General features: G+C 44.2%; 1 protein-coding gene across 3 annotated transcripts in view; it reads right to left on the minus strand.

Annotated features, from left to right (window-relative positions):
- EEF2K (eukaryotic elongation factor 2 kinase) overlaps positions 1 to 19024 on the minus strand; it is a 142856-nt gene that overhangs the window by 58577 nt on the left and 65255 nt on the right. For 2 of the 3 annotated variants that reach the window (XM_073591041.1, XM_073591039.1), the window contains exons 3-4: positions 10792 to 10842; positions 6822 to 6922 (exon numbers count right to left, since the gene is read on the minus strand). In XM_073591041.1, the coding sequence (XP_073447142.1) occupies positions 6822 to 6922; positions 10792 to 10842 (152 nt within the window). The remainder of the gene's footprint in view (positions 1 to 6821; positions 6923 to 10791; positions 10843 to 19024) is intronic. The other variant, XM_073591042.1, reaches the window with a different exon arrangement.

Here is a 19024-nt window from a genome sequence, read left to right on the forward strand (position 1 = left end):
CTGCCACACATTGCGGATTGTCACTCACCACGTCACCTGCCACACATTGCGGATTGTCACTCGCCACGTCACCTGCCACACATTGCGGATTGTCACTTGCCACGTCACCTGCCACACATTGTGGATTGTCACTTGCCACGTCACCTGCCACACATTGCGGATTGTCACTTGCCACGTCACCTGCCTGTGACAAGGTGCGGATTGTCACTTGCCACGTCACCTGCCATACGTTGCAGATTGTCACTTGCTGTGTCACATGCCACGTCACCTTGCCACCAGATGCAGATTGTCACTTGCCACAGCTACACGGTGCAGATTCTCACTTTCTGTGTCCCAGCATGAAGGCAGGCAGCAGAGAGATGATGTACAGTGAGGGCAGGAGAGCGGTGATGCAGGGCGGGCGGTGAGAGATAATGTCATCTCTCTGCTCCCCTGCCCGCCTGCTCACCCGCCAGCACGCTAACTGATCCACCGGCTCACTAAATGATCCGCTGGCTCTCCCGCCGGCCCGCTAACTGATCTGCCGACTCTCCTGCCGGCTAACTGATCCACAGGCTCACCCGCCGGCCCTTCTGACTGATCCACCCGCCTGTCACTAATTTCTCGGGGGGGGGGGGGCGGTGGTCTTGGCCAATAGCCCCGTTGCCCCCCCTGGATCCACCCCTGGACTTGTAATGGGACTATAATGCCAGGGATCTCTATCGGTCTCTTATAAATTGTTCCTAGTTTCTAGCAGTCTCCTGCTGCATGCCTACTGGCTATGACCATCTTCCGTAGTATGTTCAATGTCTCTGATGATTTTCTGTAGCATTACAAAAAAAACTTAACAGTATGTGTGCCCCTTTGGTGATGTAAGGGGCTGCATTTGAAGTCCCCTCTCTCGTTCTCCTCAATGTAGAGCTCTATGCAGAGGCTCTTCCTTACTCCTAAATTAGACTCGAATGACTTGGAGTAAGGGGATCACCTATCATTTCTAAGTAACAGCAATGTTTGACTGGGAATTTCCAAAGCCAAAAAGCATGTGGGAACTGCTATTATTTCACTTCTTTCCTAAAGGCACAACTCCCCTGATAAGCCGGTCATAGAGGGAACAATTTTCTTTCCTGTAACCACGGGTCAGTGTTGATGGAGTAATCCCTCCCAGCGGATGGGAAACCATACCTGCTGGGAGAACACTCTGATTACTGCTAGCGGCTATAATAGCTGCTAGCAATAATCACATGTAAAATCTGACAGGCTGGTTCTACACAAGTTGCAAGTTGATCAATCTATCAATGTGGTTACATTCAGCCTGCCCATACATGGTTCGAATCTTGGCCCAAATTCGAACCATCTAAGGCCAGCTTTAGACAGCTGTCACCAAAACGGGAGTCCCCACTGAAAAAATGTACCTTTGCCTCTGCTTCTAATGAAGAATGAGCGTTTTTGGATTTCCCATCTCTTTCTGTATTGTAGACAATGGCCACCGGGACAAATAATGAGGATGGATCTCTCCAGTGGGGAAACAGGCAGTAACAAAAACTAGACAGTGGGGGAATCTTCCCCACCACCACAGTCACAATGATTGTTTTGTGTGCCACAGTGTGGGGTTGCCATCCAGATTTTATGCACCTTTGTTTAAGGTGTGTACTGTACCTACAAGTTTTCCTGTGATTTATCTATCACAAGGGGAAGTGTTCAAAACTGGTGGTACAGACAGGGTCAAAGTTGCCATCCCCACTGTAAAGGGAAATAAGTAGGCTGCCATTCCTGACTTAGGACAAGCATGCAACATCTGATCTGCATGCCTATGTCAGACAGGCAATGACTATTGCAGAAAGTTGCCTTTACATTCTCCACAATACAGTTTCATTTAATGTCATATAGAATCTATGATAATGTGCATTTATTGCATTCAAACTAAAGGTGGGTATCTGTTAGTTATTTAGGTTTTAAAAGGTGACATTTTTGGATAAAATTGATGCAAGGTCTGAGCCAAATTATAATTGGTTTCAAAACCTATCACTTCCGTAGAAAAGTATTATAAAATATTGTTAGTATTGTGAGCGAAAAGTTGAATATCCTTTTAGGAAATGTTTAGTAAACTCACAAGCATGAGCCCAGTAACAGAATCAGACAGCCACATGGCTCAGCATAGACAGACTATGAAGACTTCATGTCAAGAGGCCAATGCTCTCCCCAGCACAAACATCCCTTACTGTTCTATTTTTGGCCTTTTAAGGACCCTGTATGATGTTACCCGAGCAGCTGAGCCATCTAAAAAAACATGACTATGTTTAGCATAATCCTGGCTCACGTTCTACGACATTAGACATAAATCATAACTTAGATGAGTAGATCCTCCTGAAGCACACATGCTTCCAGTTCAGGTGGGGCTAGGACTCCATGAAGGGCTGATCAAATGTAAACTGTTCTCCTAACAAAATAGCACTGCAATTCCAGAGAAACAACAGCCCTTTGTGTGTCCAAACACCTATTCATTATGCCACATATTATGCAGTTTTCTTTCCTTCAGTGAGAAAATTGCTAGATTCCCCCATTAACACTGACTGCAGCGCTATTGTGTTCCACCAGCAGGGAGCCTTCCCCACCAGCAGAATACAATGGTCACTGCCAGCATCTATAGCTAAAAAAGAGGGCAAAAACACCTGACAGGCTGGTTGTACCGATGTTCATGAATGGACTGACATCAGTACAACCAGACTGCCCATAGACAGATCGAAATTCGGCCAGCGCTTGCTATGGCCAGCTTTACTCTATAGGGCTCCAAATGACACTAACCATCCCCAAAGTGCAGAAAATTTTAAAACGTCAGCATTCTTATATAGTTTTCCCTTCTTTTCATGTCAATGCAGACCAGTTCTAGGTCATAAAAAGACAACACCCTGCATCCACTGATTCCTTGAAGACGTAAATCTCCCATTTAGCAACTTGAGATCAAGAAATAACCACACACTTGCTAGAGATGCTGGGGCTGCTAGAACTTTAAACATACTTCATGTATCTTACCATAAAAAATAATTCTGGTGGTTACACATACCCTATGACTTGAGCATGTTATTTTCCAACATAGGGGGTGCCCTAATAAATTAGAAAATAAGTGTGAGAGAAGCAGCTGGCAATGTCTGGTCTGTTGCCTCTTGACCTTGTGCCAGACAGGATTCTGTGATATATTTAATACCCTTGCTATGCTGTATGATTAAAGATGCTGTTTATTCATGATAAACTTTTGGAATGGTTTTTTGATATATTATTATAGATTATTCCTAGAATGTAAACCAAGCTATGTGTACCTTGAAGTCCTTCTATACATATTGAGATGAATATGTATTCATTCCTTATTGTACACTTGCACTGGAAACCTGTAATAGACTTTTGCTGATTTACAAGAAAAAATAATTCTGGTGGTTGCGTTTGCAGGAAAGCGTTTTCATTATGGGGACTTGGCAGGTCACAGCAGTTCTAAATGTTTCACTGATCTATCTGAACAGAAGAAACAGGTTGTACAACTTTTTGTCAACGCCCTAATATTCAAACCTAAAAGGTGATGGCATTTTTTATTTGAGTCCAGTATTATGGGGACTCTCAAGGGAGCAGCCATGTTCCTATTTCCAGGGCCCATAACATTATGTATAGTTTAGGGAGTACTGGTATATATGCTTTTTGGAGGTTTCTGAGAAACACTAAAACACAAGGGATGCTTGGTGACACGCTTTTTGAACAGTTAGATTATTTAAAGAAATTTGTCACCTAATTTAAAGTTCTGAAACGGATCTCCAGAAGTAAAAGCCGACCCTGTGAATTGGACCGCACTTAGCAGTCAGTGTTAACCCTTTACTTCCTGTCACAGTCCACATTAACAACTAGGAATACTTTTAGAAGAATGAAAAAAACAAATTAGTTTTGCTGTGAAAGCAGATTAAACCGCATGAAAATGCAGTGTCCTATCCCTAGCTGGCTGTATATATTACCTAAACCTCCCCAACCATAAGGCTACGTGTCACAGGGAAGCATTCCAAATTTACTGGGAACATTCCTGGAACTCAACCAGGTTTCCAAGTGTACGAGCCTGGCAGCCACTTGCAGACCTCTAAACACAAGTCCTCGTCTTGAATTGCAACTGCAGGTCAATGTGAGCAAAACAAAAACCTTGTATAGCACAGTGACATTTCAGCAATGCATAGCTTTCTGAAGTATATTCTAAATGCTCCTTAAGAAGCAGCTTGTGAAAAAATTGTAGACAACGGTCTTTATTTTATCAATGGACAGTACAAAATACAATTGATGGGCATTTATGTGTATTTCAAATGTGCCAAAATCTTTGTAATTCTGTTCAGCCACTCTTCTAATTCGCATCTCCCTTAAGCACAGTAGTGTATTTAGGTTTTGTGCTGCCCTAGGCCTGACTAAACTTGTGCACCCCCTAATTTAAATATGACCCACCCCTTCCTGTCAAGGCCACGCCCCTTGCTGTTTAAGACCCGCCCTGAAATTTTCGAGTGGGAACACTAGTTCGAGGGCCCATCTGCAATGGGACAGGGATGGTAAAAGGTAAACTGACAGGGGCTATAACCCTCCCTTACTCTTTCCAAAATGAAAAAAAAAGTGTTGCCCATAGTTCTACTTTAAGCACAAATTTCTGATAATTTTATGGAGAGGACTAAGAAGATATAACCATGCCAATGGTGCAGCAGAAAACATATAGCACAGTGAGGAAGATTTGTGGTCCAGCATGATAGGACAGTCAAAATTAGAATGCCGGCTGCCCGCATACCGGAAGCAGTGCGGCCGCTTTATGGGGGCGCTAGACTAATTTGCCTCTCAGCCCATTCCGCCCCATAAGACTGGCACTACACTAACAGTGTAAGCCGGCGGGGAATCTTTCGGTGCTGCCCTAGGCCTGGGCCTTGTCGGCCTAGGCCAGGATACAGCATTGTTTAAGCACTGTAAAGCTAGGAAGGTGACACCACTATTTACTACTGTGACTTTCTTTACCAGCTGCCTGTTGAATGAGCTATGAATAGAGACAGATTAAAGCTGGCTATAGACTGTCGGCCGAACAGAGCCTTGCTGCATCCAAACATGTACAGGTACTGTTCGGGTATTCTGACAGCCAGAGGCACTGGCTGTCATAATACAACAGCCGCCAGTGGAGATTCATCCATCTGGCTAAGTGATAGAAATCTCTGGGTGTATGGACAGCTTTAGGCAAAATGAGGCCCCAAGTAAAGCCAGCCATAGTTGGTTCGAATCTTGGCCCGTTCAGCAGGATCTCGGGCAAAATTTCAACCATGTATGGGCAGGCTGAATGTACTCAGGTTGATCGATTCACCAACTTGGGTACAACTAGCCTGCCAGAATTTACATGTGATTATTGCCAGTGGCTGTTATAGCCACTAGCAGGCGGCCTCCCCTGACACCCCCCCCCCCCCCCCACACACACACACCTCCAGCAGGGAGAACACAATGGCTCTACAAGAGGGATTCCCCCATCAACACCGCCCCCAAACCTCTGACCTATTAACAGTTTTTTTCATGGTTGTAATTAATCATTAACTGTATTGAAGCCATCAATTAATTTTCCTGTTTAGACTTTATATTTGACAAAGCGATCAAGCTTGTGGGTAGTAAATTGCTTAGCTTCCAGTGATTACTTGTGTATGCAGATTTTCACATGCATGGCCACACCTTAGGTACTGAAACCCCAACACAAAACACAATTAAATGTGCTTACCTGTTCATTCAAATCAGCATTACAATCTGTATCTACAGCTTTCACACTATGTTCAAAGCTGTTGAAGAAAATGTGATGCAGGTTTGACCAGCTCTCTGGTTCCTGGCTCTGATGCCTCTACTACATTGCAGAATGTCTGATACCTCTGTGACCATGAAAGCTTTTTTTTTTTTTTTTTTTGTTAAATCAAAGACCATGAGAGCTTACAGGTGGAAGGAGAAAGTCGTATTAGATGAGAGATGACTATATCATTTTGGTGATCACCGGTTGTTCAGCAGACTGGCAGAGAATCAGCCATCCAGCTGTGATGCAGCACAGAAATCCAACCTTATTATAGCATCTTGCAGGGATTCTTTGATTACAAGACTGGCTGAACAGAATTGCAAAAACATTTTTGGTAAATATGACAATTCACAGATATGCATTTCAACTGTGTGTATATTTAGTCTGCAGTAATGCTTTAGGCCTCATGCACACGGATGTTAAAATAACGTTATGAAAACGCCAGTATCTTTGCAGTGATTTTTTTAAACTTTTTCCAACATTTTTGCAATAGCGTTTATTAGCGGGTCTTTTTGGCGTTTTTCCACGTTAGCGTTTTTTTTTTTTTTTCCAAATTTTTTTTTTTTTTTTTAATGGATCAAAAACATTAAAAAAAATTGGTGAGTTTTTGAGCGGTTTTGAGCGTTAGAGCGTTTTTACAGCTGAAAAACGTCTCTCAGAACCCACTGGTCCTGGGTTTTTTTTTTACAGCTTAAAAACGCCTATGCTATTTGCAGCTCAAAAACGCCTAGGTGGGCATGAAGCCATAGACTAACATAGACAGGCGTTTTTAAGCTGCAAAAAATGCTCAAAAAAGCGGCTGTAAAAACGTCCGTGTGCATGAGGCCTTAAAGGTGATTTTATTTTAAATAAATATAACAGGAGTAGTCATAAGGGAAACAGATCGCCCCCCCCATCCCCCGCCGCCTGCCATATCCGACAGCAGAGTGGGATCCACAATCTCAAGAGTGACCTAAAGCCTCCAGCACATTACACTCAAGCTATTCTTTTGAAATCTCTTAAAAGGTAGAAGAGATAAACAGACCTGTGTCGGGTCGCATGCTCCGTTTCTATGTCTTCCAGATGAAACTCAGCCCATGGGTCAGGCATCTGCTTGGCTTTCTGGATGGCATGTCTCCAGGCCTCCTGTGTGTGAGAGACAATTGCTTTAGTTCTCATCCTGGAGTGAAAGATGAATTCTTAAATAAAAGTAAACAACATATAGTCCATAACATTTTATTACAATCAAGGGATTACGCACAAGTTGAACAGAGCATTCATAAATAAAGATTAGTAGTGAATGCAAAAAAGATGTTTTAACTGACAAGATGCATTCCCACCATAAAATCTTTATTTGAGATCTTTATCAATCAGTTTAGGCATGTACACAATAAGTGACAACAGGGTTAGACACACACAGATGAAAGGGACAACAGAATCAGATACATAAACTGTGTGCATACAGTTATCTAGACCAGCGTTTCTCTACCAGGGTGCTGTCTGAGTTACCCCGAGGTACTGCAAGCTCAGGGGGGCTCCCATGTATGAGGGGTCTGATGTGAAGAGAAATGCTGACATAATGGGGGGAACTTTGATGTGATGGGGAGACCTCTTATGTAAAGTTAATGTAAATTTCAACAAAATAGTTGTGTGCATTGTCCCAAGCCCAGGATTCCCACTGATAAATAACATTTAATTTGTGGCGTCTTGAAATTTTGCATCATTTTAAAGGGTGCCATGATGGAAAAAAGGTTGAGAAACGCTGACCTAGAGGTGGGATGCTGCTTTGTAATCCGTAAAGGCAGGCAAAGAAATGCTTTGGAATTAAATGGTTAACAAAGCATGCATGGACGTTAAATGCCTATTATGTGTATTTATACATATCTGACAGCAGATGTACTTTAGGGTATGTTCTAACCAACAAAATATCCCTCTCTCTGAGAATATACACATATATATGCATTCTACACGTGTGTATGGACAGACACATGTGGCAACAGATAGAAAAATTGAACCAGACAGGAATTTCCAATCTTCTGGGTGAACTTTGCTGGTAGTGCCTCTGGGATTTCTGCTTCAGATCATACTTAATTGTCATTACTTTATTATTTATATGTCAGACCAATATATATATATGTGTAATAGTATAGCCTGTGCCATGGCAGACAATTTCCTTGGTTCTATAAGACAGCTGTAACACCAGGCAACCTCAGGACACCAAGCTAGACTATTTTCAGTAGTGCAAGGGGATTCAAACATTTCATATTAGCGCACAGTGGGATTGATTCACAACTGGAAAGTGTAAAATCCAATGCAATTCTGCATAGAAACCAATCGGCTTCAAGGTTTTTTGTCAAAGCTTAGTTAAACAAGCTTAAGTTAGAAGCTGACTAGCTACCATGCACTGTTGCACCAGATTTTGTACTCTTCAGTTTTAGTAAATCTGCCCTAATGCTGCAAAAAAAAAAAAAAAAAAATGGGGAAATTGGCAACTGCACCCTAATGGAATGGTCACAGTCATTGCAAACAACAATTTTTACCTATATGTATCTGAAAGAATAAATAGATGTAAGATACTCACTTAGTGAAACGTGAAATTTTAGAAGGTTTTAGAACACAATGATACCATCCAGAATGGAAAACTTCACTCACCTTTTGCTCCCCATTCTAACTGCAGTGTTTAAGTGAACCGGGGGGGGTGGATGAATTGAAGTCCTTACACCGGTTAGCTGGTACCAAACAGTGCAAACATGCTGCCTGCATTTCTCTGCAGAGCCTAAACCTAGCAAGCTCTGTAAAGCAGATAACCAAGCATTGGCTCGCCTCCAATGCACCTTACTAGTAAGACGGCCCATCAAAGTGACAGAGAAATAACAAAGCACGACCAAAGAGAAGGGGAGAACCAGGTCCACCAACCTGGTCAACATTTCCATTATAAAGCACCCTCAGTGTCAGAGGTCCCTGGGTTCTCTTCAGAGGATTGAAGACAAGGTTTGTGTACCTAGAGGTACCAGTCTGAATGGCTTTTTTTCTCCTCAAAAGAAAAAAAAAAACCACACACACATATGGAACTTGACATATAAATATACACTTTTCAGAAAAGAGTATGAACTCATCTAAGGCCTCATGCACACAGGAAATTTTGCTAACTCTCCTAGACTCCTTTCCTTCTGGCAACAGTGTTTTGGCAGAAAAAATGCTCGACGGCTGTAAACTCGTGTAATGTGTTTAGGCCCGTCAATCGCTTGGGCGTCAATTCATTTTATTGGCCAAAATAATGATTTATTCTGACCATTGAAATTAATTAATGTGTTTAGCTCTTGAGCATTAATTAATTTCAATGGCCAGATTAAAAGATTAGATTATTAAGATGCATTTAGACACGCCAACACACATTTAGGCACGTCAAGCAGTTTTTCTGCCAAAAGTCTTCTGCTCCTGGACGCAGTGTCTGTGGAGGTTTACTGCTTCTAAGACCCCTTTCACACTGGTGCTGTGGCTGCGTTAGTGCTAAAAACGCCGCTCGCAGGGTGCTTTTAACCCCAAAGGAGGAGTTAAATACTCCCTTTTTGCGGCGCTCTCAAATCGCTTTGAAAGCCCTGCCCATTCATTCCAATGGGCAGGGGCGTTTTGGGATCGCTGTATATAGCGCTCCCAACCTACCTTAAAGATGCTTTTTTTCCTGCCAGCGCTCCGCCCCAGTGTGAAAAGTCACACTGGAATGAATAAAAGGCGCTTAGGCGCTATTTTCCTGAAAGCAGCAGAAAAAAACATCCAGTGTGCATGAGGTCTAAGGGCTCTTTCACACGGAGGATCCGTATGTCCGTTTTTCATCCTTCCGTTTTCGGATGAAAAACGGACATACATGTATCCCTATGGAGCGTCAGATGTCAGCGGTGACATGTCCGCTGACATCCGACCCGCTCCGATCCGAAAAGTGTAACGCCGGAAAACCCTACTTTTCCATCCGTTTTCCGACTCTACGGTCCGTCATCATCCGATCCCCCAAAGGGAAGGGCGGCGCTCCGACAAGTCCATCGCTGCACAGTGTGCAGCGACGGACCTGTCATCTTCCTGCCCACCGATCCCCGCTAAGCAAGCGGATGTTCACGGGGCGGATCATCACTGATCCGCCCCGTGTGAAAGAGCCCTTAAAGTTGAGGCTTTTTGCTATCTATAATATCTAAAATGTCTCACGAATATCCCACTTCCCAAAATGAAATGCCAATAATTTAACAGCAGCCTACTCAACAGAAAAACGGGACAAGATGATGATACAGCAAATCACACGATTAGCCATAATTTTTGCTTTAAAAATAAGAATTGAGGGTTACATGGAAATCATGAACACCTGACACAATTTCATAGCTCCCAGCACCATAATGAACAATGAATGAAGAATGCAATTTATGCTCTGTATAATGCTGGGTACAGAGGAGTAATGCTGGCCATACACTATATGAAAAATTGGCTGAAATTCGGTCATTTAGACAGTTCATTCGTTTTTCGGCCACTTAATGGGCACAGAATCGATAATCGTTGGGACGTTTTTGAGCTGAAAAAAAACGAAGGACAAGTTTGGAAATTTTCTGCGAACGATAAATTGAAAGGTTACTGTGTTTCCCATCTCAACTGTCTGCACCAGGTATATGTAAAAAAAACAAACAAAAAATGCATTCAGTTATGTCCACTGAACGATTTATCGGTCATTACATGATGGCACTATTGTTTGCGCTCACAGCCGAATGTTTGTTTTTCGAAAATGGGTTCGGCTGATTTTTCGTATAGTGTATGGCCAGCATAAGCTTGCCATTCCCTGTGCTTAGAATACAAATAAAATACGGTAAGTAATAAAAGAGTAAAGTTATATCAAATATACTTTAGACTATATTTATGAAATAACAAAAGGTAAAAGTGTAGAGAAAAAGCAGTAAACAGCACAGAGAACAGGGAACATAAACTCCTATGACTTGTTATGGAGCCGAAATGATAAACAATGATCAAATAACACATACCCGACCTCGCTCAGTCAAGCAGCCATGCTTATTATTGTGCCGTTTGTCACTCTAGAAATGCACGAAAAGTATTAATGAGCCATCACCCAAATCACAGTGCAACAATCACATACACAGCACAGAACACAAACAATTTACAGTGCACAGTAACATGCATAGATTCCCGCCAATCTCACAGAAATGTGATTGCAAAAGGAAGCGATCAGTGAAATCTATATTTAGATTATTTCGCCTGCACATGGTTTGTGCAGAGTTTCATTCAGTGCAAGGCAAACAGAGGTCAACTAGCATTGCATGGAATATCCATATACTGTATAGTGAATTGTCCATTGCAGTCAAAATGTAACTCGGCTCAAAAAAACATTGATGCAGATGATCCATATACAACAACAGAACATTTAATTCATTTATGGCTCTGAAAATATCAGTTACACTTTTTACATCTATAACGGTGTTGCAGTCTTCATTATTATCATGTATAAGAATGGTGTTAGACACTTGGAGGCCGATTTACTAAACAAACTGGGGATCCACATACAAAAATGTATATTTGATGGTAAGAAATTAGTTCTACATCCACAAAAACCTCCATGAGCTCCATGAATCAGCATTTCGTAAGGCATTGCCCTGTGGATTAAGACTACAATTGAAGTCTAAGATCTCAAGCTTGTAAAAACATTAACTGCTATGGACACTCCATTCAACTTGTTGAGGCTTGTAGAGTTATCTCACTTTGTAAAAGGAGCATGAAATGCTGTTCTAAGCACAAATAACTACCTTTGCAATGGTTTCACCAAAGCATAGTATATAAGGCAATACAACATGTCAAAAGGTGTGAAGTATACTGTGAAAACTGATAATGAGGGCCTGTTTGCATGACTGAGTTGTGGTAACACCTATCTATCATCACTCAACTTTTTTGGGGGGGTTTATCTGAAGTCAGTAGGTTATCAGCACAGGACAATTGTTGCAGTAAGGCCTTGTTTTCACTTGAACACTGCCACTGAGTGAGCTACAGTTCAGATCTGTCCGGCATTGCAGCTCACCCGCGGCTCTGTTTCTCCCTGCATTCCTATGCACCCCAGAAAAACCACAGTGCATAGAAATTAATGACGCATTGGGGGAGATTTACTAAAACTGGAGCATGCAAACTCTGGTGCAGCTCTGCATAGAAACCAACTGCCAGGTTTTATTGTCAAAGCTTAATTAAACAAGCTGAAGTTAGAAGCTGATTGGCTATCATGCACAGCTGCCCCAGGTTCTGAGTGCTCCAGTTTTAGCAACGCTTCCCTATTGTGACATATTGAAGTTAAAAAGTTAAGGCAAAGACATTGCCTAGCCAGAACAGACACTTCATGCACAATGAAACAAAACAGTTTACCACAGGGGTAGGCAACCACCGGCACTGGTGCCGCAAGCAGCATGCAAAGCCTCTTTTTCCGGCACTCGACTCTCTCCCCATCATCAGAGCAGCGCAGGGAAGTGTCAGTGAGACACTGATGAATTCCAGTTTCAGAGTTTACTGTGATCCCCACACAATGTAAAAGATGGGAAACATTGGTTCTCTAACTTTGCTGTAGCTGCCATTGTCAGCTTTTGTGATAGGGAAGAGATTGGGTGCAGTTCTGCTGGGGGGGGGGGGGCGGTCCCTGTTTCCAGGAGGAGGACGACTGTCATTGGCCACTGCTAAAGCCAATCACAGTCCTGCTAGCCCCGCCCACCATCTGGAGGAAGATGACTCGCTTGGTTGCCACTACCAATCTCAGAAAGAAGGTATTTCATTGTGATTGAGAAAACCACAATCAGGTGACAGTTTGTGGAATTAGAGCCCATTCACACAGGGGCAACTTTGGATCCGACTTCAAGTCGCCCCAAGTCGCCCCTAGTCGCCTCAAGTCGCGCTACACGAAAAAATCAATGTAAGTGAATGGATCTGTCTTAATGCACACTACTGCAGTCGCTCCGACTTCAGAAAAGGTTCCTGTACTACTTCAATCCGACTTGAAGGCAACTTGTACCCATTGTTCATACTGAGGCAACTTTACAGGAAGCAGAAAAGAAACAGAAAGTAATTTCCTCCACTAAACAGCCAGCCCCCTCCTTCTCACACACAGCTGATAAGCTCTGATTGGCCACTTGTAAAGTTCCCTGTCCTGGAGGCGACTTCAAGTTGTGTTGTAAGTTGCCCCAAGTCGTGCTGTGATTCATACTCAAGTCGTGTCCAAGTTGCCTCCCAAAGTCGTGCTGGAAGTCGTGTTGCCCCTGTGTGAATGGGCTCTTGAGCTTCTGGAAACTTTGTTGAAATGATTCCTGAACCTTTGCATCACTTACTACTGAACCCCGGCACTCTGTGTCCCTTTAAGCCACAGCCAGTATTCAGCGCAATGAAAATCACACCCAACTTTTCCTTTGGCGCAGAGTGCCACACTTTTTCTCAGCTGTGGGGGCCCAACTTATGATCCTGCATACAGGCCCACTGCTTTCAGAAAATGCCCCTGACCTAAGCTCATCATTGTGCATCCATTCCAGATGCTTGTATGTGACATCACATACATGCACGTGGGCTGGATGTGAGAGGTGGATCAGCAGGATGAGTGTGCCAGGACAAGTAGATGTGTCTCATCTCTGCTTCCTTTCACCACTCTGCGTATCACGCATATCATAAATGAGAAGAGGGTACAGCGGTGGGTCAGATGTGCAGGGAGGTACAGTGGTGGAAGAGATGAGAAGGGGGTTCAGCAGTGGGACAGAAGAGCAGGATAGGTAAAGTGTTGGGGCAGATGAGCAGGGGGGTTTAGTGTTGGGGCAGATGAGAAGGGGATTCAGTGGTGAGACAGAAAAGCAGGGGGTAGAGCAGTGGGTCAGATGTGAAAGGAGGTTTATTGGTGGGACAGATGAGCAGGGGTTTACAGTGGTGGGGCAGGAGAGCAGGGGGAACAGAGATGGGGCAGAAAAGCAGGGGGTACAGAGGTGAGACAGATGTGCAGGAGGTACATTGGTGGGGCAGATGAGAAAGCAGGTTACAGTGGTGGGGCAGTTAAGCAGATGGGTTCAGTGTTAGGACAGATGAGAAGGTGATTCAGTAGTGAGACAGAAGAGCATGGGGATACAGCAGTGGAGCAGATGTGCAGGGAGGTACAGTGGTGGGGCAGAGGAGAAACGGGGGTACATTGATGGGGCAAATGAGCAGGGGGGTTACAGTGGTGGGGCAGATGTGCAGGGAGGTACAGTGGGGGGAAGGATAAGAAGGGGGTTCAGCGGGGGTTCAGAAATGCAGGGGGGTACAGTGATGGGGCAGATAAGCGGGGGGGGGGGTTCAGTGTTGGGCCAGATGAGAAGGGGATTACAGTGGTGGGAAAGATGAGCGGGGGGGGGGTTCAGTGGCAGAGAAGAAAGGAGGTACATTGGTGGGACAGATGAGCAGGGGGTTACAGCGGTGGGGCAGAGGAGCAGGGGGGTACAGAGGTGGGCCAGATGTGCAAAGTGGTGCAGAGGAGAAAGGAGGTACATCGGTGGGACACATGAGCAGGGGGTTACAGTGGTGGGGCAGATGAGAAAGGGAGTTACAGTGGTGGGGCAGATGAGCAGATAAGTTCAGTGTTAGGACAGTTGAGAAGATGGTTCAGTGGTGAGACAGAAGAGCATGGGGGTATGGCAGTGGAGCAGATGTGCAGGGAGGTACAGTGGTGGGGCAGATGAGAAAGGGAGAACATTGGTGGGGCAGATGAGCAGGGAATTACAGTGTTGGGACAGAAGAGCAGGGTGGTACAGTGGTGGGACAGAAGAGCAGGGTGGTACAGTGGTGGGACAGAAGAGCAGGGTGGTACAGTGGTGGGACAGAAGAGCAGGGTGGTACAGTGGTGGGACAGAAGAGCAGGGGGGTACAGGGGTGGGGCAGATGTGCAGAGGGGTACAGGGGTGGATCAGATGTGCAGGTGGTTACAGGGGTGGGGCAGATGAGAAAGGGGGTACAGTGGTGGGGCAGATTAGAAAGGGGGTACAGTGGTGGGGCAGATTAGAAAGGGGGTACATTGGTAGGGCAGATGATCAGGGTGGTACAGTGGTGGGGCAGGTGAGCAGGGGGTTACAGTGGTGGGACAAATGAGCAGGGTAGTACAGTGGTGTGAAGTTGAAATTTTTTTGTTATAAAATCAGCACTTAATTTCTTTGAAAACATTTTTAGGCACACTGTGCTCAAAAGGTTGCCTACCCCTAGTTTACCATGTGGAAGAGTGAACCAGCCTTCAACAAGGAAATCATCTCTTCATGTAACATCAGTTCTGCTACATTAAGCAATGTTCAGCTTTCTTGTATTCAGTGTATATAAAAAATGTTGCAAAGTCCAAGGCCAACAATTTGAGCATTCAGTGGAATAAAACTCTTGCCTCTGGATCAAGACTTTAGGGACACTGTATGTGCATATATAATTTTATATATACATATTAGGCAGCACAGTGGCTTAGTGGTTAGCACAAATATGTATTAAACAGCACAGTAGCTTAGTGGTTAGCATATAAAGTACATGTTCGGCATCACAGGGGTTGATTTACTAAAACTGGAGAGTGTGAAACCTGGTGCAGCTCTGCACAGAAAATCAGCTTCCATTTTTTTTTGTCAAAGCTTAAAGTGATAATAAAGTCTTCTTTTTTTTTTTCTTTAAAAATAACAAACATGTTATACTTACCTGCTCTGTGTAGTGGTTTTGCACAGAGAAGCCCTGGATCCTCCTCTTCTTAGGTCCCTCGTCTGTACTCCTGGCCCCTCCCTCCTGTCGAGTGCCCCCACAGCAAGCAGCTTGCTATGGGGGCACCCAAGCCGAGCCGCAGCTCCGTGTGTCCATTCAGACACAGAGCCACGGTTCAGCCCGCCTCCCCCTCTCTCCTGGTTGGCTAACTGACTTTGACAGCAGCGAGAGCAAATGGTGCCGCTGCTGTGTCTCAGCCAATCAGGAGGGAGAGTCCCAGACGGCCAAGGCATTCGTGCACATCGCTGGATAGAGATGGGGCTCACGTAAGTATTAGAAGGGCTGCTGCACACAGATGGCATTTTATCTTAATGCATAGAATGTATCAAGATAAAAAAACCTTCTGCCCTTACAACCACTTTAATTGAACAAGCTGAAGTTAGAAGCTGATTGGCTACCATGCACAGCTGCAAATCTCCCCCCACAGTGTCTTAGTGGTTAGTAATATATATATATATATATATATATATATATTTTTTTTTTTTTTTTTTAAGTTAGCACAGTGGCTTGCATCTCTTTATTAGGGAGCACAGTGGCTTAGTGGTTAGCACATATAGTATATACTGTATTTACTGGCGTATAACACGCACTTTTTCACCCTGAAAATCGGGTGCAAATAGCGTGTGCGTGTTATACGCTGATACTGCAACTTGGGCTACCTAGAAGGGAACGGGGAGGGGGATGGGACGAAAGCCATCGCATTACATACAGCGAGAATCTCCTGTTTACTCAGCGGCCTCTGTAATAGGAAGTCCCGTCTCCTGGGCCGGCATTGGACCAGTGTTCTGTCTATCATAGAAATCGGCCCAGGAGAGGGACTTCCTATTAAAAAGGCCACTGAGTAAACAGGAGATTCTCACTGTATGTAATCTGATGTCGCTCGTTCCAACCCCCCCCCCCCCTCCCCTTCGAGGCAGCAGTAATCTGAGGTGAGGGTGCATATGGACATTGATCAGGCTGCATTCATGGCAATGGTGAGGCTGCATATGGGCATTGATCAGGCTGCATTCATGGCAATGGTGAGGCTGCAGATGGGCATTGATCAGGCTGCATTGATGGGCAATTGTGAGGCTGCAGATGAGCACTGATTGGGCTTCATTCATGGCAATGGTGAGGCTGCATATGGGCACTGATCAGGCTGCATTGATGGGCAATTGTGAGGCTGTAGATGGGCATTGATCAGGCTGCATTGATGGGCAATTGTGAGGCTGCAGATGGGCATTGATTGGACTGCATTCACGGCAATGGTGAGGCTGCATATGGGCATTGATCAAGCTGCATTGATGGGCATTGATCAGGCTGCTTTGATGGGCAATTGTGAGGCTGCATATGGCATTGATCAGGCTGCAGATGGGCAATGGTGAGGCTGCATTGATGGGCACTGACCCCTATTTTGCTTTAAAGTTCTTTATTTAAAATTTGAGTTTTTTTCCTGAAACTCCCCTCCTAAAATGAAGGTGCGTGTTATACACCTGTGCGTGTTATATGCCGATAAATACGGTATATATTAGGCAGCATCTCGGACAGTAGATCACTGACATTGAGCTTGTATGTTCTATCCTTGTATGCCATTACTCCAAAGGCACATTGATAGATTAATTGGCAGCTGTCTAAATCGGCCCTGGTATGGGTGTCCATGGAAGATAGGAATCTTAGATTTTAAGCTCCTTGAGGGCAGGGGATGATGTAAATGTAGTGTATGTAAAGCACTGTGTAAACTGTTGGCACTATATAAATACCTGTAATAAATAATTATAAAACATAAAAGCCTTGTTCACATGGGGTTTACATAATCGCACGCCTGTGGAGGGCCCAGTTCACCCGCACAGGAATGCACAGGTGTTCAGTGCATCCCTTGTGCAGCCAGTCCCATTGCTGTCAATAGGGATGCAGCGGCTGCACAGGCACTACTGTTGCCTCCAATATGACATCCATGTGGGTGCTCAGCTCTCAAGGCAGACAGGACGGGTTTGGAGCTTTACACCCGCATGGATGTCACATTGGAAGGAACGGCTGTATTCATGCAGCCGCTGCGTCCCAATTGACAGCAATGGGTCTGTTGCATGGGAATGCACTGAGCACCTGTGCATACCTGTGTGGGTAAACACATCCTTCCACAGGTTATGTTCGCCCCGTGAGAACGAGGCCTTAGTGTGTTAAAAACTGTGATGACAGGTAGACAGACAGTAAAGCACAATCGGAATTGCTGTTTTGTTTGCAGCAATAAGAAGTCAGTGAACCATACGAATATCAAGGCAAACAATGAAATATTTAGGACAGATACTTCTGACAAATCTTTGAAGGGCTCATTGTTCATCTCTTGTTTATATTTTTCTAGGAATAATTTCAGCATGGAATTACACAGCTGTACATTACTGCAGGGAGTATAGGACTTCAAACAGTATGTCTCTCTGCACAGCTTGCCCTGCCAAGTGCCCAGTGTAGCATGAAACGTTGGCATGCCTCCACATCTTCATGTATTATGTTTCCAGAATTATTTGCCTTGTTGCTTCATTTGTTGCCTGCAGACTGATTTTAGCTGCCCTGCTAGTTTTTCAGAATTTGGGTAAGTGAGACTCTAGGTCTTTGTATCTTCCTATCCCAAGTCGCGTGACCAGCCTCAAAAGCAAAATTAAAGTGCATCTAAAAATAATTGATACGGCACCTTCCAATTCCTAAATGTGGTGGCTGCATTAGATTTATTTTTTTAGGCTTTATTCCACTTCAAAATCTAGCCAGTAAGTCTTATTTTTTAACTTCCTTTAACAGATTAATCTGCCCAGCAACAGTGCGCGTTAGAGGTTTGAGACAAACTATTTACCACTGACAGGGGGCTTACATCCCTCAGCTTTGATTCAATTCATTAAACTATTATTGCAAAGGGGAAAGAAAACTGTTGCTGTAGAAGTCCTTTCCCACTGCTGTGTCAGTTTGGCCGCAGCACAGGTGTACCGTAAGTTTTGTGCGGTTAGCCCGCAGTTTCCTATAGACTTTCTATTATGTCCCACATTTTTGGTGCCTTTTCTGAAAGCGCACCAAAGATGCAGCATGCAGGATTTTTGGTGCACTTTCAGAAAACGCTCAAAAAATAAAAACAGTCTATGGGAAACTGCAGGTAACATGCACAAAAACTGTGGTACACCTGCACTGTGGCCAAACCAGGGGCAGCAGTGTGAAAAGGTCCCAACTACTAAACACTCACTGTTTCCCGTATTTATTGGCGTATAACACGCACCTTCAATTTAAGAGGGAAGTTTCAGGAAAAACTTTTTTTTTAAAGTAAACTACTTTTAAGCAAAATAATGGTCAGTGCCCATCAATGCAGCCTGATTAGTGTCCATCTGCAGCCTCAATGCAGCCTGATCTGTGCCCATCTGCAGCTTTAATGCAGCCTGATCTGTGCCCATCTGCATCTTCAATGCAGCCTGATCTGTGCCCATCTGCAGCTTTAATGCAGCCTGATCTGTGCCCATCTGCATCTTCAATGCA

This window comes from Aquarana catesbeiana, linkage group LG06, assembly GCF_042186555.1.
Source record: "Aquarana catesbeiana isolate 2022-GZ linkage group LG06, ASM4218655v1, whole genome shotgun sequence".
Classification (NCBI taxonomy): Eukaryota; Metazoa; Chordata; class Amphibia; order Anura; family Ranidae; genus Aquarana; species Aquarana catesbeiana.